The 24,279-nt window shown below is 37.1% G+C and overlaps 1 protein-coding gene across 1 annotated transcript in view; it reads right to left on the bottom strand.

The window, feature by feature from the left end:
• Positions 1 to 23,328, bottom strand: part of COL5A2 (collagen type V alpha 2 chain) — a 92,798-nt gene extending 69,470 nt beyond the window's left edge. The window contains exon 1 of the mRNA XM_088526976.1: positions 22,800 to 23,328. Within this exon, the coding sequence (XP_088383102.1) occupies positions 22,800 to 22,902 (103 nt within the window). The 5' untranslated portion in view covers positions 22,903 to 23,328. The remainder of the gene's footprint in view (positions 1 to 22,799) is intronic.
• Positions 23,329 to 24,279: the final 951 nt, after the last annotated feature.

Genomic DNA, 24,279 nt, shown 5'->3' with positions numbered 1-24,279 from the left:
ATTTAGTTGCCTAAATAGAGGTGGTCTTCAGATGCCATAGGGCATCCAACACTTCCACATTAGACTGGCAGATGCAATACATAATATACGGAAGACCCACATTCTTCTCGACTAGCAGCTTAAGGCTGGCCAGAATATACTAAGGCTTCTCAAATGGCACTTCAATGCCTTTATTTAGGCAAGAGTTATGTCCCAGAATTACCCTGTAGTCAAGCACACAGTTGAATAGTTTGCTGAATGAAGCAAAAATAAGTAACTTTTGCTTACTAGGCAACCCAATTCAGGGCTCCTGTAATAACCTGTATGAGTTATCCCTCCATACAAGTACATAGTGCCGACATGTCTAAAGTGCATAAATACCCATTTTATTTTCCATATCATCTTATTTGCTTGCCCCAGTTGACCATTTTTGTTTTCTGCATCCACAAAACAATAAGCTGGTGACAATTACACTTATCTGCTATTTATTATTAAACTATTGATGGTTATAAAAGTCAAAAGATTTCGGATCAGGTAAAACCAACATAACTAGGTAACCATATTCTGTTTGCATAACCCCTTTGACTGAGGTAAGAGAAACCAGAATTTACTTGAGGCTGTATTTAATTGACCCTGAATATATTTGAGATATTTAGCATTCTGTCTTGACTTACAGAAAATGTCTTTTCCTAAGCAGTGCAAATGCATGTCTAAATTAAACAAGCTGTCACATGGTATCATTAGCAAGTTCTGTCATGCAGTTCTATTCAGCATCACTGTTGGCACTAACTTGCAAACTACGCATTACTTCTGAATAACCTACACATTTTTTTTTTAAATAATCATAGTATAACTTACATTTTTGTTCAACTCAGCGCTAGTTTCAGCTTGCACATGCCTGGCTTTGCAAAAACACTGATATCTAATTTTAGATAGAATTATTATGCATTCTAATAGTAAAACAATTCAGATCCTTCAGTCAAGTTTTGTCCTCTCTTATTCTAAATGAAAATTACTTACCAGGTATTTAGTTTACATAGTGTTAATGATTTGGTAAAAATCTAATCAATTTGGAAATATTCTGCAGATCTATAATGCCTCCAGGAGAAAGGGCTGAGGTTGCTGCATGTTTGTGAGATACTTAAACCTCTGATGGATCATCAAACATAATAGAATCAGCAATAAAATTTTATGAGACCCTATCAAAAACATATTAATGCTAACAGGACTGATAATTCTTTTAAAACATCTTTCTTTTTATAGTGATTATTTTCTGTTCATTGAGTGATGTCAGATCAGATGGACTGTGTACTAAGTTTTCTATGCAATTTCTTCCTAGTGAGATAAGGACAATTATCTTTGCATTATATATAGCATTATATATAGATACATTATGCATAGACATTAAATTGATAAATATAATTTGCCCATGCTACGTTTTTAGGATTGTGATTAATATTCTGCAAGCAAATTATTTGTGAATTTTGTAATTTAGGGAGATATTTTTCTATTATACTATGAAACATTTTAAGATGGCATTACCTTTACAGAAAATATTTTGAAAACATAATTAATTCCATCATGGGATATTAAGTGCTTCAAACTTTTTTTTAAAAAAAAAAAAAAAAAAAACAGATTATATAATATTACTTTGTTCCTATTTTACAGTGGAGAAATGTGGAATATTTGAAAATTGTCCCTTGTTTCTGGTTGTTCAACTGGAAAGATTTCTTTTATTGTTGTTTTCTAATGAAATGATGTACAACTACCACTCAACCTGAAGTAAAAAGGACATACAAATTGCTCCTTTCAAATTCAGGCCCCAGATCTCTCAAGATCTTAAATCTTTGCCCCTTTAAAATATATCTGCTCATCTTGAGATTTGAGTTACTTTGAAAATAGCTGCTCAGCAAGCCCCTCTCCCCCTTTTCTTTAAGCTAGCCACTTGAACACCCAACTACAGATCACTTTTCAGAAACCTGACCTTAGCCTAAACTAAGCCAAAAAGATAAAATCCTCTTTAATCCTTTTTTTTCTTCTCTAGACAGATTCTACATAACATCTAAATTTTATAAATTAATACCTTTATAAAATTGGAGAGCACTTTTCAATATCAGGCTGAAATCCACTGTTTTGCTCAATTTCCCCACTTCATGACAGCAATACTGTTTTGGGGTGTTAATGATATTTCAGTAATTCTTGTCTCATCCTGTGTTGTGGGAAGATACTCACTTCTTCTCTATATATAGAATTTGCTAAAGGCAATCTTGTATTTTATCTGTCTTCCTGTCTATGCCTTAAAAAGCCTTATGAGAGAAGAAAAGCAAAAAGAAACAAATATGTGCTTCTTTGTCTCATGTATCAACATCAGTGTTAAAAATATATTAACACTGCTATATGTAGCAGTTCTTACATTTCCAAAATTCATTAGCATATTCATCCTAATGTGGATTCTGAAATTATTTACATTGCATAAACTGACTGGAAAAAGTGTGTGTATATGCAAACAGCATGTTAACCAGTAATTAGTGTCTGCCACATTTTATAACTCACTTTTTGAAGTGTTTTGGAGATTTTTGTGAGATGTCTTTCTTAATTACAAATACATCAACAACATTATCACCAATACTTCGTGAACTCAATCAGCCCTTTACCCTCTGATTCTCTAGAAAAAAAAATCCACCAATTCTTTTCCAAAACGCTCTGCATATCTCTTTTTTCACAGTGTTGTTAGAAAGAAACCAATATATGCGCTTTCCAGCCAAAAGCCCCTGTGACACACAGCATATCATACCTTGTCATGCTCAAGAAAATAAAGGCTAGGATTGTCAGAAGACAGCTGCTAAGCCAATGTAGTATGTACACTGATTTCTTCTCATGACCAGCAATGCCAGTTAAGTGCAAACAGGAGATCAGCCCTTCCTGAAAAAGGTTCTTTTTGGGGGGATACTTCATCCCCCCAACGTTTGTGTCAGTTAAAGAATGTCTCTGATCGTCTCAAAGCTGCTTAGTTTAAGCCTTGCCTGAAATCAGCGTTTTCATATATTCTGCATATATGCACCCACATATTCTGCAGCTGGTTTTGTGTCTTAGAAAGCAAAGTTTATGAACAGATTTTACTCTTAAACACTGCATCATAAGTTTTGTTCTATTCTATAGGGTAGAACTTTTATCTGATTATCATTAACTTTCCCCCACCAATGGCCATAGGAAGAATGTGAATTCTCAATAGTCAAGTATTGTCAGCATAATCATGAAAAGTGAACCAAGTGCTGCAAATACAGTTAATATAATTACTCAAACTGCTTTTTTTTAATTAATCATTGATCTCGACAGTCCAACAACACAAGCCTGAACCTGTGATCTTTTTTTAAGAGAAAATTGACACTACATTCATGATAGAGAAATATTATCTAATTTTTGGTGCAACTTCTTATCTCCTCAGTTAACTGATAATATCTGGTTCCTTGAAAGTCAGAAGTATATGAAAAGGCAAAAAAAATACTGAACTCAGCCTAAAATAATTCAATTTTTAGATGGCTCATTTATATCCTTCAAGACCTAAAATTTTTTAGAACGAATGTTGTACATCTTTCCTATTTTCAAATGTGAATCGTCATTCACGTTTCACTTTATCAAATAGATGACTTCCAAGATTCAACATACCAGCCATATGAGACTCTGTTTTAATCCAAAGTTATAAAAATAAGCATCACAGATTAATAATGTTTCCCGCTTCTCCACAGTGCCTATAAACTATTTGCTTGCATTTATTTCCAAATCTAATGCAACTTTACAAATAGTTTGTCAAAGTTCAATTTTAGAAAGCTTTTTTCAGTGTCCTACTTCTATGTATTTTCATGAAGCAACTGAAGAGGGTTTACTTAGAGACAAAAATCATATCTCATCTCCCTATGATAATCCATTAACTGCAAAAGTAGGTCAGGCCATTAATAAACTGTATATATTTGTTCAGGTATTTTGGAATACAAGAGATCTTTTTAACTAGTATATAACACTAAACATTACTTAGCTTTGAGGAAACACTGAATCCCACAGATATTAAAATTATTAAAACAAAAAAAAACTATTTTAGAAATGTGTGCTGATTTACAGCAAGACAGAGAAGAGCACACGTCTGGGGTTTGTTGGTTTTCACTTTGGTGCTGGCCTGTAACAATGCAAAGCAAAGAAAGAGCAGAACAGTGAATACCTCCTCCCAACACGGGAGTTAACTCTTCCCTTGCTCCAGCTTCATGTGTGAATTCCTTGGCCTGATGTCTAAGTGCATTCTTGCTAGCAAATGAAGTTCGCTGAAATGACAAATTTTATTTTGCAAAACAAATGCAGTTCATTTTATACTGTGTTCTGCTTCTTGTTTGGAAATACAGCAATTTGACCACAACACAAAGGATTCTTTAAACATGAATTATTTCTAGATGTTCCTATAAAAGCTGGAAAAGTAGTATCAACATCTCATTGTGCCAACAGTCACAAATGTCTTGCATTTCTTTCTGAATTATACACCCTAATATTATTTCATCAACATAATAAGCCTTTCTTGCTTTTGTCCCACATATGCACACACAAATTCTTTTATACATTCTTTAAAGTTTTAATGCTTCACCCACCCTATTCCATTCAAACTCAGTACTGAAGTTAAAGGAGTTTGGGCAATATTTAAAGCAAATCCTCATTTTCTAAACAAGGATTACCCTTTATTTTTTTCATGAATAAGCTTTAAAAGACAGAGGGAGATAGAATTAAAGAGGACAAGACGACTGACAAAGTGCAGAATAAAACTACATGGCTATTTGCAGACAAAAATCATTTGCTTAATTTTATTCATTTTACTGACAGATCAGCTTGATTACAATCATATTACTCATATTCTTCACCTCTGATGTAAACTTCATCAAATACTAAAATCCTACTCATTTCATGTGTAACATTGAACATGAAGTGTGAAAAAACATCAACTGAACATTGGCACAGGGTCAAAGCTGGGCCCAATTTCTCACCCTATGGAGAAAAAAAAAACTCATTCATATTCTGCAACTGGACATGACGAGCTGTGAAACAACATCCATAACAAAAATAATGCTGCATATCTTTGGCTACTGAAAGATATTTCACTGAAGTAATGGAACCACTGTGACATACACCAACTGAAGACTTATTCCAAGATCTACTTCTTCCAAACAGAAACATCATGACAATAAGTCAAATTATCTGACTTTGTAGAGATTTTTTTTCATGTATCACTTACCTATGACATTGAGATCACAGGGAAAATATACTGCAAAAATACTCAGTGTTGGCAAATAACAGCTCAACCAAACTTTTGAGAAATGGGCTGGATGGAAGTTAGGCCTCATATGAGCAAATTCAGCCTCTTTTTAAGGCAATAAACTCAGCAGACAGCTCCTTGCATGGGGAGCACTTTGTTCTAATCTACTTGATTAATGTATCCAGAGTCCATATTTATATCTCTGTCAACCCTACTGCAGCAACAGCCAACAATCCCCAGGTTACTTCAGTGCCAACAATAACGTTTCAGTACTTTCTCTTAGCAAGGTCGAAGAACAAAAAAACTAGAAAGAACCACAGATCCAGAACCAGGACTGGAATTGGATAACACCACATTCTCTCTCCCAAATTAACAGTCTATAATTCTTCCCAAATATACCATCACTTTATGTCATCACATTTAAAAAATGGCCTTTGGCAGAAATTTCATTACTTTTAAACTTCTACCATGGGAGAAAGGTAGAACATGGAAGTTTAAGTTAACATTTGTAGAGAAACTGAGATAATTCTAAATGGCCAGTTCAATTCTGATCTCAAAATGTTAAATGCAGCCTATTCCCTTATCCTTTGCATAGATAAATTAAAGCAGATCAAACCATTTATTGAATTTTTAATGCTAACTGTGATGAGAGAGAGGTTTTTTGCTTGAATGCTCGGGGAAGTGTCCATAGCCTGCATCGATGACCTTTTGCAACTGAGCTCTGGTTTAGAAACAGAACTTTTCAAATGTTTCAGCGTGTTCAGTTCTGGGGGGTTGGTTCAGATCCAAAACTCATGGTTTGTTTAATAGTAAGATTCCAGGCAGTCCACAGCTGACCCTGGCTACTCGCACTGAAGCTCCAACTTGCTGACGTGGAGGAGGAATACTGCCCTGGGGACTGAGCAGGACCAGATGCTTCTTCTCTCTTTAGAAAGGAAATTATAGTCTATAGGAGCGGAGCTTGGCACAGAGAACTTTCTAAGCTAGGAAATTTCATGAACTGTTGGAACATATTAATATGTACATTTTTAACTCCAGCAGAGACATAGCCAGTTTCTGGAACAAAGGTTTGATGGGGCTAAGTTTCAGGGCCTAAGGGACTGTGAGGGGCCGGATGACTTAGTTTTGCCTAAGCTAAGCAGTTGACAAATGTGGGTTTGGTTTGCTGCATTTTTTGCTTTTATTGCTATGAATTGCGTGCATAATTGATGGCAGGTTGCCTACAGCCTGGGATAGGCCTCTTTTTACGAAATGTGAAATAAATAAATAAATGGTGAATTGTCATTATTTCCCTGGTTTGGTGCTTCAGGGAAAAAAAAAAAAAAAAAAAAGACTCCCTTTAAAGGTACCAGACTAAAAGTGTGGCACAGGTGAATTACACATGGCAACTGGCTTGCTGTAGCCCTTGGAAGAGGAACTACTCCTGCATCTCAGTGCTGACTGCAGACACAATCTCTTCAGGTGATGAAGACTTCAATTTCCAAACAATTTTCCTCAACATTATTTCCAAGCTTCGAACCTAAATTATACACAGCAGACCACAGGAAAAATAAGTGAAATGTGAACCTCCTGAGAGCTGCATTAAGAAATAAGATTTTCCCAGTGAACATTTTTCTTGTGCAAACAAACCTGTAAATAATTGCATTCAAATAAAATGCCTACCATCTCAGTTAAATAGTTAAATACAGCATCTGCACAAGTGTCTCTACCTCAAACTATTTCAGTCACTACTACATAAAAGATATTTCCACTATTGGTTAAGTATCTATGTTTGGTAGTACAGTCCCAAATTGTAAAAGAATAAGTTCCCATTTCACAGTCAGCTTAGTTTAGCTGGGAAAATAAAATCTTGCTGTTCAAAACATTCATTTGACATTAAACACTTTGTTTCCGTTATGCTAATCTACTAAGGATGAAAAGAAAAATTGAGATTTTTTTGAACTTTTCAAATGCATAAGTCATATCAATCATAATAAGGTCAGTCAATAAGCGATTCATCTTCAAATTGTTTCACAAATGGCAATTAGTAAATACCAGACAAACCAACTTTCCTTATTCTCCTCCCATCCCCCTCAAAATAAGGAGAATTTTGTCATAAGCGAGAAACTCATAAATTCCTAGTTTGGACCAGCGCCAGGAGGTGAGATCCAAAGACTGAGCTGAACATGTCTGGGTGGGTGTGAGAAAGGAAGCGCAATGGGGTGCTGGCTGGTTGTGTTGCTTTGAACATGGAAAATGGGCATGTGGAACAAAGGAGGAAATTTAATATTCTTAGTTAAATACATGTGAAATATCTGCCCAAAACGTGCTTCATGCCCTAAGGAGGAGACAAATCAGCAGTGGAGATAGTCAGAGGCAGCTCTGAATTTGTGTTAAAATTTCTTTTTGGGAAATGAGCATTATTGTTAAACTATCTAAATAGCAACATGAAGTCATTATTATTATACAGTAATATTTTAAATATTAAAATATTCCAATGGCCAACCTCACAGAAGTGCTCATTCAGATGATGTATCTGTTATGGCACAAAGCAGGAGAAGGCCACAGCACAGGGCATAATTAGCCATACAGTTCCCACAAAGAACTATGTAATTCTAATTTAAGTGCAGTAAGTACATTTCTACATACACCTCATTGCTCTGAAGAACAGGCCTAATACATCACTGGTTGCTCTCTCCAAAAAAAGCAATCCCTAGGGAATCAAGTGATCCGGCACCAAGACAGGAGAGACAATCAGTAAGATACATATAGTGCAACCACTTCATTCAGAAGATATTCTGAAGAGGGCAATAACTTAAATCCCAGAGGCACATCTGGTAACAAGCAATGAAGGAACAAAATAGCATCCATGTAAACCGTTTTGGATAACAAAAGCACCTTCTTCCAAGTAAGACACCATACCAGGTTCAGTGTAATAGTCTTTTTCCAAGCAAGACAAGCCTCTGCACCTGAGCTACACAATAAAAAAATCCAGGTGGAAAACAGGTGTCTAGTTCTCACTGTGGAACATTCCTATCCAAAACGTAGTCTGTGCATGCAAGATGCACATAGTCAAGTGTTTGAGATGAACATTCAGAATTACTGGAATATCAGAATATTTGGAAGTATTTACCAAATCCTCTGTGCTTCCATTTTCCTACCTGTTAACAGTGTAATCCTCAAATGCATTAAGCAACTCAAGACCCAAGTTTAATCTATTAGTGTACATAGACTACTTTGGAAAAGGGATGATATTTTACTACAATGAAAAAGTTCAAATGGATTATGACTCAGAAAGAATGCTCCCCAAGGAAAAGAAAAAAAAAAAAAAAAAAAAGTATTTCTGTTCCCTTGCACTCTAGTCAGCCCTCTTTGGCAGGGGAATCTTGGCGTAACAGACACCGTGCTGTAACATTTGCCAAACATAGACACACAAACACATTTTTCAGTTCAGGAGTTCTCTTTGAACATGTCTTGCCACCAGCCTCTGAAAATACTGGCATTGGTCTATACAGATTCATTGTAATTTTCAGTTCCCTTGGATCAAAGGGAATTGTACTCTGTTTTATTTTTTTTTCCAAACTCTGTCCTTCTTGATATTCTGTTATAGCCTGGACAATACACATCCAAGCCTATTTAAGATTTCACCCAATCTTTTCTTCTGACTAGATAACGAAAGGCAGATGTTCGTGTCCAGACCAAATAGCACATGTCAGCGACATTTCTTTCTGCAGACAGTTTCTCCGATGAAGAAGTGTCTAAAGCACTGGCATTACACACAACCTCAGCTTTAATCTCACATGACATGCCGGAAATTTCAACGGCTAACAAAACCTGAATTTTGCAAGCATGTCAGGCTCCTCATAATACAACCGTGAATGTGTTACCTCAGGTGCTGGAAAACTCATTACATATTTGGTTGGGCTGAAAGCAAAACATTGCCTTCAGGCACTTTGTGTGAAGACATTTCCATATTCAAAACCAGAGCTGTCTGGTAGCAGGCTTCTACATGTTTCCCACAGAAAGAGGGAGGAAAAAAATCAAAAAATCAAAAAAAAAAATCACTGTAGGGTAGAAGAGATGGAGGAAGGATTTTCAGGAAACTTTTCATGTCCTTTAGACTATAGTACATGAGTATGTAAAGTTAATAGTTATATCTGCAATTTCTCCCAGCTCAAAATCTATTACTGGGCTACAAAAATGTATAGAAGATCTAGAGATGAAGAATGGTTCATGCACACCTACATCATACTTAGAAAAACAGGATATATTTAGTTCATTAAGTCTTGAAAGAAACCTTTTAGATACCTGAAGAGATTGTGTCATATGACACGCACAAAAAAAAATTAATTATTGTAATTGCGTGTCACCTGCAATGACCTGCAGTTACACAGCTGTTGCCTTTTTCTGTCTATGTTTTCCTGAAAAATTGGCTTTACTCTTCCTGATCAAACTGACAATATTAGCTTAGCTTTTCAGTTTAACATAGGATACCAGACTCATAAACAACTTCTGTTATTAGACTTACTTTAACTGTAGTTGTACTTTTTGCTGCTGTCTTCTCAGAGCAAAGGAAGAATCTCAGCCTACAGTCATGAGTATTACAAGCTTTGCCTTTATGGACACATGAAGGGGCAAGACCAGCTTATCTTGTATTGACACACGAATCTTTTGCCAAATCCCCATCATAGTTGGTAATGGAGGAAAAGGAACCCTTTTGCCTTTTGAAAGAGTCCAAGAGAACCAGGTCTAAGCATGTTCTAAACTGCACAGTCTGCTAGATATTAGAATGGCTCAGGAATATTATTAGCTATTTGCTTTGCCTGTTGACAAATGTCCTAAAGCTAGCTCTGCCATTTGGATAAACAGTTACAAGGCAATGCTATCCATACACTTTGGAGCATCAGAGCCCTGGTATTTACATTACATTGTGAGATACATTAAACTGCACAAACAAATGACTTAGAAAATTATAAACCTTTCAAACTTCAAGGAGGAATGTCAGTCCTTAAATCTTCCCAGCCAAAAAGATGAGGGAAAAGCAAGACCAAGATGAAGAATTTAACTGTTTAAAACAAAATGAAATCAAAATCAAGAGAAAAAAATGTTCTGTATTCTATTTTCTTCGTGACCAGAATTATAAACTGGTAGTTCTGAGTTGGCAATCACTGAAAAATAGTTAAATAAAATAAATAAATAAATAAAATGCACCCTTTGACTAAAACCCTTAAAAACCCCTAAACTCCCAGCTCCATATCCTATGGCTTCACAATAAACAAAATGAAAGCCAGAACACGAACCACCCTGTTAAGCCTAACCAGATTTAGTTTTATCTTCTTACAGTAGGCAATAATAAGGATACAGTAAATCTAATCCTTTTTTCTTCTCCCTTATTCTGTGAGGGTGTAAAGAAAAGAACAAACTAGAAAACACACTTTACATACAGGTCCCAAATAGCCTGTATGTATATTGCAATTCATTGTAATAATTGCTGTACACAACATTCTTAAATTAGAACTTCACAAGCCTCTAAACTCTTGGAATTTAAGAGTTTTCCGGCTATTCTGAATATCAGCAAATGGTTAGTAAATATCATACAACAGCATATGCTCATCATTTTTGAGTCCAGATAAAATTTATCCTGCAAATAGACATAGCCTTTTCAGGCCAATAGTCTTCAGAAGTTTAAAATTTAATCTATGGGAATCTATGGGATAAGCAGGCTTTAAAAAACAAAATCATCAAAAAGCACTCATCTGCACAAAGAAGCAGCTCTTACTTCTTTATGGATCACTTGCCAAGTGATCCCAGTGAAGCAAGAGGCTTTTAGAGTAGGGAGGTTTGATATAGTCATGACTAAGTGCTGCAGAAGCTTGCCCTCTTGCATGGCTTTTACAGACTGTGCCTGATTCCTGCCCCAGTATGAGAGAGGCAGGGAATTATCATACCAGAAAGTTTTTTCTCATGGGACTGAGGCAAAGCTCACTGACATTCATGGGATTAAGCCACACCTGAAAGCCAGGCTGTGGATAGCTTCCCCCTTTTAAGGGTAGTCAAGTTTTCTCCAGATATCGTCACTCCAGTGTTGGTCTCCCAAAGCAAAACAAAGGCAGAACTACACAGCACAAAGTTAAACGCATCAAATATAAAACTACTCTCCAGTTTAGGCATGCTTAATTCTGCCTCAAACTTAAATCTTCATTGAACATTACATGGTTTCACATAATATTATAGACAAGCACTGACGAATTTTAAGCAAATACCTGGTGTTTGGAAGCCTGAAAACCTTAACTTGCCTTTAGTCCTTAGGCACTGAGATTTTGTGATGATCTTTTTCATGAGATTGGAGTAAACTCAAATCAAGGCCACAGAGACACTCATGGTGTCGGCTGCAACCAGAAATTGGGCTGTGCTTGTTAATGGGTGTGTGTAAGAGCTGACATTTACTCAAGACTGGTACCACCCTCAGTCAAAGCCATGTGACTTCGGGCAGAAAGGACAGGTAGCAAAAATTAACATTGCTTAATGTCCCTTGTCATCTTCCAAATGAAAAGAATATAAAAAGGTTAAGTGGTTAAGTGGTTAAGTTTAGCATTGCAAGTACTCTGCTGGAGTTTTAAACTGCCTTTAATTTTCTGTTCAATGCATTCAGATACATACAAAATAAACTGCCTATCTTGCACAGTGCTTGAAAAATTGGAAATAAAAATAAAAACATAAAAATCTACCACAGTGGTTGGAAAGAAACTGAGAACAGCTAGGAGAGAGTGAAGAAAATGCTCCATATCCTCTCTTTTAAAACAATTAAAAAGGCAGCACAAATAAAAATCAGAGCAATACAGTCTATAAGTGGATGGTCCTGATATTCTTCATGGCAGCAGATTAGTAGTCGGAAGACATCATGATACTGGCATTGCACCCTCCTTTTTCCTGACCCTCTCTCATTCCCCTCAACAAATATCCCTAATATAATACACAGAAAAGTACAATTTGATAAATCAAATGTGGCAAAGCAGAGATGGGTGCTTACTGAAACTCCATAGTTAGCAACAGCTAACCGGCTCCTCTTCTAGAGATTTCTTTGCTAAAGAGCTAGATTCCACTCCTGAACCCTGGTCAAGCTATTCAGCTGAAAGCCCATGCAACTCAACAAATATATTAGCACTGTGTCTCAGTACACTATATTATACTATATACTTTAGTAGTACCTAAAGTTTCAGCTGAGATCAAGGATGCTTTGTGTTTGGCACTGAACTAACTCAAAGGAAAGTCCTGTCTTTTAAAATAACATAAAATCAAATTATGCCAAAACTACTCAATCTCAGGATCCAGTTCCGGATACAATTTTTTTTTTTTTTTTTTTTTTTTTTTTTTTTTTTAGCCCTGGAAGCAAAAGTTTCAACTAGGAAAATGAAAACCAAGTAAAGGACAATATGCCAAACCTCTCTCAATTTCTGAAGTAGACTCCTGGCACTCAGCCAGTCATTAATATAATTTCAATGTCCAGTGCTATCAGAGCAGCCATACTCTTTTCCTTCCACATGGCTCCATTTTCCATGTTCTGCTTTGCCTCACCAAGGCATCACCAAGCTTGATGTCTCTTGCATCAGGTTCTTTACTTCCTTTCTTTGTTGCCAATGCATGTTCCAATATTTTGTGATTCTTGCCAAAATAAGCATTTAAACATCTGGAAATCATCCTCCATCATCTGCACCAGTGAAATGCATTTGTCTTGCAATGGAGTACCCATATAGTGCGAATGTCTTATGTCTTGAGACACCACAGGACTTTTTATTAAAAATAAAGACAGCAGCTTTCTAAATATCCAGATGCTCCATGGCTATAGAATATTTAAATTTTCTAACTGAGAGTTGAGGGGCTTCCCTCCAAATTAAAAGTATATTTCATTGAGCTAATCTAAAATATAACATGCAACAAGGTACCAACACTTCTGAATTTCTATTAAAATATTAAGTGTTTATACTGGTGGCTTGAGAACACAAAATAAAGGACATTCTTGATATGAATGAGTTCTAAATTAAGGATATTTATAAAAAATATGGAGCATTACATTCAGATTTTTTTGCAGTAAATGCAATTTGAAATTAAAATACATTATCTACTTATTACACTAAGATGTCTTGAAAATAAAGTTGTTAGTGGTCAAAATTGTATTTCAGATATAACCTGATCTGGCTATAATAATCATGTAAATGTACTAAGATTTAAATCCATAATCTACGAAAGTCTCAATCACATCTCCAGAAGTTGTTTCCATGTGCATTTTCCTTTACTCTTCAGAAAATAAGCTGTGTTTTTAAAAGCTCATTTTATAAAATACAAGATAGCTAACGAATCAGATGATGTATCATGAGATGCAAAGTGCACATAATGCTCCAATTCCAGCTTGTAAGTCTTACCTCAAAGACAGTATTTTAATACCTCACGTTCCTAAGGAAACACTGTCAAGGCTGACATAGAGCATGTGAAAAGGTAGCTATATATGGTTTTTGTCTCACTGCTCTTCCATGCTCCTTCTGAATAAGAGTTTAAGAAAAAAAATATACTTTCAGCTTTTGGAGTTAAAACTTTGCATCAAGTTAAGAGGCTGATTACAGCCTGTTCTTTAGGAATCCAATAGATTTGCTTGTATGTATTGAAACTGATTTTTAATAACAGAAGTCTCCCCTTCAAAGGAAAATGAATAAAGAGGAAAAAAAAATACTAGTTGCTGCCTGTGCCAGTGAAGGAGTGGCAAACGCAAACTATTTCCACTCCTTTTTCCGGGACTTCATAGCACAATAGGGCAATACTGTCTCAGTCACAGAGAGCCAAGGGCTACTCAAGAGGTATCAACTCCACCTCATACTCAAAGCATCTCTGGGAAGTTCTTGTCTGTTTTCCTCCCTTTTGATTTCTTTTCCCAGATCACTGGGCTCGCTGAGAGTTATGTAATCTGGCAGGTGTACACATGGCAAAAACCTTGAATAAAAAATAATGTCATCTGAATATCTCCTCTATCCCAGCTGGCTATGTCCCCTACATTTCTGTGTATGATTTGGGCTGACAAGCTCTTAACCATTGAAGGATGAACAAAAGTCTCTTTTCCTATTTCACATCCTTTCCTTCCAATTTGGCCATGAGAAATAGTTTTTCTCTACTAGATCCCACTACCTGATAAAGAGAACAGCACTCTTGGTTTTACTTTTATTCTATGAAACAGTAAAATACAATGTTATATTTTACTTGCTTCTATCTACAAGGGCTCTCTCTTCCCAAGCTTTTCATATACTTCCTAGCTGAGGAGGGAGGGGCTACTGAATCATTCTAGCATTCCTTTTTCTATGATAATTCTATTCTTTGTATTTCTTCCCCATATGTTTTGCACAGAGGGCAATTATTCCTCAAAATAATCCATAGATTTTATTAAATGTTGTTTCTTTCCTGTACTACATGATTACAGAAAACCATCTCCGAAACCATGAGATATCATGCACAATAGAGATACATTACTGATAATCATGTACCTTTAATTAATTTCCCTACCCTTCACTCAAAACAGCAATGTTCAGTCCAACACTAACTTTGAGTCCAAGACTTCATGAAACAGAGAACCAAATGCTTAACTATCAGTCAAATACTTTACATCAACACAGCATCAAACAACAGTTTTTTAACACTATCTGAGAAAAATTTTAAAGAAAGTCTTTAATGTCCTTCCCTCACAACAGCAGCAGTGTAAATTACCATTTCATAGTACACACCACGAATGAGACTAAGTGCTCCCTTAGCAGGGCATAGAGGGTCTATAGTATAGTCTATGAATTTGTCCTCTGAAATACTTTGGAAAGATCTGTTCACATCTCCAAAAACTTTCAATCTAGCAGATTTTCAAATTTTCTGATGAATAAATGATTTTCCAAACCTACTTTTACAGGCAAAGTTCATTTCTTGTAACACCTGACAACTTAGGAAAGGTTCAGCTAGCATGGACATCAGCAGTTGTTCTGCTTGGCAATGTGAAACCAGGATGATCACAGAACTATGAAGGCCTGACCTCCAGTTCAGTGACAGCTTTCTACAGACCTGGCCACAGGTTCCATGAAAGATCTTTTCCGTTCCTAGCCACAATCCGTGCTAAGTATGACTATCACTGGAATTGGAACATTGTAGCGATGTAGAGCAATAAGGCTATTTGCTCTTCCAAGTGGGAAGAGAAGCTTCAGAAAACCTCCGAGGGTCTAGGAGGTGACCCAACTACCATAAAACAATCTCGTATTGAAACAAGTATACGAAACAAGTATTCCTTATGAACAAATTCAATGACCGCCAAGCTCTCCCTGCATCTGACACCACATGTCAGAGTTTTCACTGAGGCTGTGCGCGCACATGGACCTTCTGGTGGAAGGGAAGCTCACCCACAATGAAGGCCGAGGCACCTTGCAGGATTTTAGAGAAAGTTCACATGCTTGGACTCACACTTCATCAAATTATAAAAGCTGAAAATAGATCTCAGTGCTAAGTCATAATGGATGAATATATACTTAAGGTGAGATCTTTAAATGCAGAAAATTTCTAGGGACAAAAGAATAACAACTCTAATTTTCAGGCAATGACACTAGAGAATTAAAAGAAGCCACAGTTTGAAGAGCTTATATTATTTTTTTCCAGTGAGAATAAGCCCCTAATATAAACTCAGAATTCATTCAGAAGTATGAAAAAATTTCTTCGTCTCTTGTAAAGTTTTCTATGCTATTATGACATCAAAGCTCATATCACTGCACAAAATTAAGAGGAATTTTACTTCTCATTGTAAGTAGCTATTTTCCCTCCTATCACATAAGCTAAAACTTTAAACATTCCCTTGGAAATTATTCAAATTCAAAATTAAAATATGCAATTTTATCATGGAAATAGTTTGGATATAAGATAGTCTAAATGGCCTTGCTTACAAGTAGTAATAACAAAGTCCCAACATCTTGGCCTTTTAAACTGTTAACTTGGAAAATATCCAACACCTACTGAACTGTTGATGAAAATTTAACAGCCTTGTCAGTTACACAACGCACGATATATACAATATGTTTTCTCTCACCAGTTCCAACAAATTTGGGTATAAATGTAACATGCATGAAACAATAGATAAAGCAATATTGGACAACTTGGAAATAAAACTGCCTTTTGCTTTCTCTTTGAAATTAATTTGCTAAGCCAGTCCAGCCTGTGTGGCTCACCCGCTGAGGAGGGTCTGGCCCACTGCACTGCGGTCACCCTAACACATCTTCCAACATGCAGTTCTGCAGCGGTCCAGCAACTCCGGGAGGGTAACGAGGACACCCTCATAATGTGCACAAGAGCTCATGTTCTACACTCGGATTCTTTTTAAGCAACCCAGATGCTTTCAACATAAACCACAGCTGCAGAGTCTGCAACATGGACAGAAAATACATGAGTTACAACATCCACCATGCTTTAGTGTTCCCAAGGCTGTATTTCAACAAGATATCCACTGCCATAGCTACTGGAGCTTTGCAATAACTTTTAATCGTTCAAAAGTCCTCAGAAGGGAGACTCTCACCAACTGAAGATTGCTTAACACTACTACAACTTAGGTAAGAAGTGGAAGATAACAAATGATATGGAATGATAGCTACAGCCATGATCAGCATAGGGAGGAATTCACAATTTGATGAAATTATTTAAGGTATTAAGAAAATTATTTCCTTTGCTGAATAAATGTAAAAGCTAAAGCTTCATCAAGGAAGTGTCCCTGAATCACCTCTCATTATAGTCAATGTTGTGTTACTTTTTATAGCCCATATCACTATTTTATACTTTTTCATAGCTCAGCAACAGAACTAAATATTTTAATTTCTCTGAATTTAAAATCCAGGGTGGTCTTCTCAAAGTATAAGAGATTATAAAATCACACCCAAGTCTTTAGAAGATAATATATGATAAAAAACTGTGGAAAGAAGGTGTGATTTGTACACGCATAATGTACTTACTACACTGAACATGTAAACAGTAAACATGTCATTTCTCATCTTCTAAATGTGACATAATGCAATTTTGCATTCAAATGCAAGTAGAAAATATCCAATTTATTAAATAACTGAAAAATGTACGATATTACAAAAAAAAAACTGTTTTCCTCACATTCTTTTATTGGACACTGAATTAATGCATCACATATTCCAGTTCAAGTTACACCTGATCTTCTGCACACAGCATTCTAGCTAGGGCTTTAGAGCTGCAGTTTAACAACGTGGTTATGTTGCCATCTGAGATTTTGCAGTGTGTGCAACAATCTTCCCTAGTGTTTTGAAGTTCCCAATTCCAAGAAGCCTTTGTTAAAGACTGGAATTCCAAGTTAATCTGATTAATTTATTCATTTTACACTGGAGAATACTTATTCTTGCCTTATGCATCAGATTAAGAATAGGGCCTTTTGACTACAGAATAAGGTTTAAAGTCCAAATCCATTCTTTTTCCTGATCTAAGCGTTCAATCAGCACTATCTGATTTATTCTTCCTTATCAATTGTTTCTCAGAAGTTCTTCTATCATCAGGACCTTACACACACACACACAAAAAAAAAGCAAGTCCACAAAGACATATAAGGTGGAAACAATCAGTGTACATATAAGGAGAGATCACATGTCTCCGGCTGGAATTTCCACTTTATTATTATTACTGTATTATTTTTTGGCACTGAGATCATTGCCTTTCTCAGTATACTGAAAAATATTTGCACACAGGCCATGAACATCTGTTTAGTTCTCTTAAAGGATCATAATGTTGGATGAAGATCCACCTTCAGAGTCATTGGTTCCCTACACGTACACGAAAGAATCCTTGCATTTCTTTTCTCACAAAAAGTAGTCTGCTGAACTGACCAGACCTAATAATCCTAACCACAGACAAATCACGTAACTTCCTGTGACTCACTTAACCCAGACAGGAATTTGGTTAGATACCACTTGAATAGCAGATGATGTTTCTAAGTACTGTATTCACAGGTGAATTTATAATAAACTCAGGGATTTGGCAGAGGTGTTTTTTTTTTTTTTTTTTTTAGAATTCTGAAAGTTAGCAAAGTTATAAAAAGTTAACATAAATGTCAAAAACATAATTTTATGTTAATAAACATTATTATTAAGCAGGATTGATATTACAGTGTTTTACATGAACAGATCAACCCAAAATAATAAAATTTTACCATATTGGAATAAATTGCGATGTTGGATTTCACCAAGAAATAAACTGGGAGAATACCAAAAATTCTATGAGAGTGAGACTGAGAGGAGATTGAGAGGATGAAATGATCATTTAGTTTCTATGGCAATAATCTATATTTATAAACAATGTGGCAAAAAAATCCTGCAGCAATGACCAGAGCACACAATTATTCTGTAAGCACAAAAAAGAAAGAAAACTCAAGTGTGTGTGTACAGCTTGTGTGAACCTCAATTATGGACTCCATAATTTTGAGCTAGAGTCCACTCAGTAGAAAAAAAAGCCTTCCGGAGGGCTCTCCTTGTGGAAATTTCTGTGTAGAATCTCCTTCCCACATTTTTACAAGCTGGGGAGCCAACCACAAATATTTAAAAATCATGAGTCAGTCCCCAGAGAACGCCAACATTTTGTTTAAATGAGGGATTCTCTTTTTCTGATTTTTAGAGCGATAATCATTTCTTTTTTCAAGTTCCTTGCAAGGATTAAACCCACAAATAGAAATACCTACATGCACATATGCATACAGTCAACTCTAAGAAAGCAGAGTACACATATAAGCAAATGATCTTGGGATCTGGATCTTTTCAGGAAAACAAAAATCAAGTATCATGAGATGCTCAATAGAATTGAGAGAGCTGAAAATGCTGAGGGTTTTTTTTGTTTGTTTGTTTTTTCTTTGTTTGTTTTTGTTGTTTTTTTCCTCTATCACATCATTCTCCTTAGGTGCTTTAAAGACTCTATAAATATTCAAGAATACAACCTTCTTTTTCATAGATACAGCAAACTTCCTTCATAACTAATTCTCAGCACTTATCCTGGAGAGGACATCCTCCCCAGCACCTATCGTGGAGGGGAAACTCTGCAGCATTTTTCCTCCCTAATGTCCCAAATACCAATGAAGGGATTATGGACATATTTACTAGCCTCCATTCTACCAGCTCAGTCATTCCTGTTTCCACTACACCATTTTCCTTCCTCCTCTGAGTGGTTTCCAGACAAAGTGGAAGGTCTCCAGAATTCAAAGAAGAGGACAGAATGGATCATGAATACAGATGCTGTGACCCTTATTTATTATGGCTTAATCACCCAGCAGAACAAGGGAAATCAGCCCAACTATTTTTAAATCAGTACCAGGTCTCTTAGTGGTCTCAGCTGAAGTAGGCCTAACATTAAAGGAGTGGGATGCAGATGCCTAAATTACCAAGATATATGCAGAAAAGGGCATGTTGAAGAAACCAATGAGAGTCTATTGGCACACACAGGACTGCAGTGAGAAACACAGGAAGTCACGGGAATAGGGCATCACTGCCATGCTTGGATGCAGTTCACAAATCCTCCACAGGGATACAATTTCCATAGGTCTGATCCAAGTGAATCAAGGGAGAGATCTTTCACTGAGTTCATCAGAAGATTTTTTGCTTGTTTTAAAAAAAAAAAAGCGTATTTGAAAATGTATCCACATGTACTTGTGGATGGGAAAGCAACTGCTCAGAAGTGTGCACCAGTTCTACCAGAAATTTCCTCTATCCTGATTCCTAAGGGAAGAGGAAAGATGATTCTGTGCATGAAAACTCCTACACGAAATGACAGCGGTCTCCAAGTATTCAGTGCTTATGCAGGGCACAACTCCAGCTATCTTGTGAGCATCTTTTGGCCCTATTGCTCTTCTGAACCAACTGCACGTCTACAAAGAACCTAATGCAGAAGCAGGATCTTTTGTTCTTTCTAGGCTTTTCTGACTTAATTCCTAAATGACAATTCCCAAATGACATTTAAAGAGAGACACTTAAAGCATCTAGATGGCCTACAGTTATTTTGCTGTTCTGTTTGAAATCATCTGCCTTGCATGCCTTTGTGTGCATTTTAAGTAGGTGTATTATACAGAGCAACTGGCCAAGCATTCTTGGGAAAAACTGATCAATCTGCAATGGGTCCAAGAGAAAAAAATGAATACAGAAACTGGCAAGAGTTAAAAAGGACTCAACCAGCAATAAGTGCCAAAACCAATTATGAAGGAGTATGCGTGGTTGGAGGGAAGCACTGGAGTTCTTCTATTAAACATTTCTGAAAATCATTTTACCTGCTTTATTATTTTGCACTTACCTATTAGTACACTACCTGGCATAGACCTCCTACTCATTGTGGTGAAAAAATCCATAAGATACTTTTGCAAAAGCTACTTCTGCCTTTCACTGTGGTTTGCAAGAACTAATATTTACTTTTTCAGTGTTGGAATGAAAAATGATGGGTAAAGGTGTTTTACATATTTTCTAATTTAAGCCTTCTAAAGTGCTTTCCTTGCCTCTCCAGAGAGCTCTGAAATTTGTTTGCTGTGGCACCTACACTCAAATAACATATTTGACCAACTAGAGGTGCAAAAGTGCAAAGGCTGCAAGGTGTATAAAATTACCTGCAGTACAAAACAATGTACACTCATCTTGGACCTCTGCACAAGTTAGTACTAAACTGAAGACTAAGGGGGAAAACAAAACAAAAACAAGAACACCACCACCACATTCGGGAAGGAACTGAATCTGAACAGAAAAAAAATTGTTTATACAGTCAATCCAGGCCTATGTGCAGGATATATTCTCCTCCTCCTCATTATGCACCTTCCCTGTCAATACTCCAATAGTTTGGGGGGGGAAAGGGGGGTGTCTTTTTTGTTTTGAGATTTTTTTTTTTTTTAAATAAGGCACATAGAAGAAGCAGCTCCTATGTATGGCAGACAAAAGCTACTACATTCTCAAACAGAAAAATGAATAAGTGAAATAACTGCAAACAGATGTCCTTAATTTCTTACAGCATATTTTACTCCCTGGCAGACTGTGTACCTCTCACATTTTCCCCAGCCATCAGTATATGGGAAGTACATCCCAGAAGGTGGTGTTACTGGGTTATCCCATAATTTCCATAATAGCAACAAACTAATAAATGACACATAATAATTTAACCCCACAGATATCAGCTATCTTTAAAAAAAGCAAAAAAGCAAGCCATCTTCTTTTACTAAATAGATACTGAAAAAGGAAGCCAATATTTTCATAAATGTTCTTTTTGGTTATATACATACCTGGAAAATATATGTCTCATCCATGGAAATAGAGGGAGTTATTCTCCTAAGATTATACCAAGGGGCCCCTCTGTAGGACTTCCTACACAGCTGTGCACAGCCAGGATAATCTCATTTTTATTTGCAGAATAGCATTATCAGAACTACTGCACCATCTTATGCATGAGGATTTCAATCCTCCTCAGTTGTGCAATGCAGCGTATTAGAAGAGAAGTTCAGTTATAAGAAAATAAAACTCCTGAAAATATGCAATAATTGCGAACAATATTAGGTCTTAATTTACCTAGAAGCTTTGGCTTCTTTTCCAAGTAATGTCCCAGAATGTTTCCAAAGAAACCCCAAAAACACGTTTAGGAGTGCCAAAGCTAGAGAATCTCCTACAGCCAGTCTTTTCACATTTCAGGAAACCAAAATATAGAAGAACATCTAGACTTAAGAAAGAGTACAGGCGCTACCCGTTTTCCTTGCCTATCGATTTAGCTTACAGGGGTTAAAAAAGATATTAAATAAAAAGGGATATAAAAATAAAGCCTCAAAGTTACACAAGTCAGGTATACAGCTTGCCAGCCATCCTGCCTTCACATAGCCTGTTAAACCACTGCTCAGAAGTGGTTCAGAAATAGTGGGAAGGGTGGGAAAGTACCAAGACAGTGAGCCTGTATTCCATTAAACTCCATCAAACTCCGTCCCTGGGGACTGAACAGTAAGAGGGAGAAAGCGGGAAGGCGAGGGAGAAGGAAAGAGAGGAGGAGGAAAAGGAAAACAAAAGAAAATGAAAACAGAAAAATACATTTTTTGCATTTCTCTAAAACAAAGAATGTAATAAAACAGATGCAGTTCAGGGCAAAAAAGACTCCACCCTGCAGCACTTCTGTGTTTACTTCTCTCGGCTCGGGCTGTTCGGGCTCGTCTCCAGCCCCCGAGCCTGCGCTGAGTCTCATCTGAAGCGATTTCTTTTGTTGGGAACTTTTCGGTCTCGGCAGCCCCACACGCTGCTAATGCCAGGCAGCAGCAGGGTTTGCTCCCAGGAGCCCCACAGCAACATTTTGCATTTAACTTAAAGGCTTCCCTATGCCTTCCCATTATATTCCCGAAACGCAAACCTCTCAGTCCCCTTCCCAACGTATAAAACCAAAAAAATCTTGTAACTCTTGTATCGCAAAGGTTTTCCATTCCACTTGCTGTCCAAATCATGCCACAAGCACCCTGCACACCAAGGGAAAGAAAAGAGAAACTCACCACCATCGTATTCTTCCTCTTCTTGTGCTTTTATGGTTACAAAGCGCCCTAATAAAGCAGCAAGGATGAAAAAAGTTCTCGTTTGTACCCAGACTGCCATCATGCCTAGATATTAGACATGTATCCTCCCGGGCAACAAAAAGTGCAAAAAAAAAAAAAAATAATAATAGTGTGGTTATTTTAGCACCATGAAGCCAGCTGGGGAATCGCTCTGCTTCTCAGCATCAGTTCCAGGACAAAGTCTGTGTGCCCTTTTTTTCAGCACCAGCTCCAGCACCATCTGCAAACTCTCCTTCCAGGGGATGCAGCTTTAAATAGGAAGAATGCTGCCTCCACTTCTCTTCCTGCCCCTCTGCAGCTTGTTCAGGCTCATAATCATCCACTCCCTGCCAAGCAACAGTCTGATTGATGGTAAACAACCGAATCAGAGCTAGCTCCGCTCTTCCTTGAACTTTTCTTTTTGCAAATACACTTTCGGGCTATTTTGCTGCTGCTGTGCAGTACATAGGCTGGGTCAGAACAAGTTGTTAGGAGAACAAAACATAATTCAGTAAGAAACCTTCTGGAAAGCTCTGCTTTAAACCCCCCCTCCTTCTCCCCCACGCTTCCTGGGAACGAGGATACAGCCCCACTTGGAGCTGATTCACTGTTTAGGAACTTGATCCCTTCCAGCTTGCTGAGAGGAGGATTTCCTCCCGTCCCTAGATAAGTGCCCCCTGCCCTGCTGTAACTGTGTTATCAAACATGACTCCAATCTTGAGAGGGGCAAGGGGGCTACCAGTGCAGCTCGCTGTACCTCACTCCCTGCTTCTCCCCAAAAGGGGCTTGCACCATCGTTCCCCGAATATCTAGTGTGTTCAATATTGACTGTCCTACCCATTAGGATGACTTTTGCACATCTCTGGAAGATGCTCTATATTTTTTATATTATAATGATGGTACAAACTGTCCAGTTACCTTTTTTTCTCCTAATCTGCCTCTGGTCTCTGTCAACTGGCAGTCTACCTAATCCCAGCCTAGCATTTAGCCATCAGTAATGTAGTTTCATTAATATTCTAGCTAAGCACTAGGTAAAACTCGTGTGTGTGTGTCACTTGCAACTGAGATTAGAATGATACATTTTTTCCTCTTAGAGTTTTTTTTTGTCTGTGGAAAAGAAGTTCAATCAGTAATTGCCTCAATTCCTAAGAATGAGATCTGTTGCATGGGAACAGAGATCCACCTAATATCAATTGGTGGAAGCTTTTCTGTCCCTAACAACCACTCCAGAACCCTAAAGCCTGTAAAGTTTTCTACTACCTCAGCAGGAGAACAGCATGCCAGAAATAAGCCCAGGAAAGACTTGGTGTAGCACTGCAATTCTACATCCAAACTCCCCTAGTATATAGACCACGAATTATCCTAAGAATGCAGCTGAAACAGAATAAAAAATAAAAGGACAAATTCCATTCCCTGCCCTCTTGCATCAAGCAGTCTTGCC

The sequence above is a fragment of the Tinamus guttatus genome, unplaced genomic scaffold, assembly GCF_059628265.1.
Source record: "Tinamus guttatus ecotype Peru unplaced genomic scaffold, ASM5962826v1 Tinamus_guttatus_pri_ptg000260l, whole genome shotgun sequence".
In the NCBI taxonomy this organism is placed as follows: Eukaryota; Metazoa; Chordata; class Aves; order Tinamiformes; family Tinamidae; genus Tinamus; species Tinamus guttatus.
Note: the sequence above shows the minus strand (reverse complement) of the source record. Positions and strands in the feature narration are given on the sequence as shown.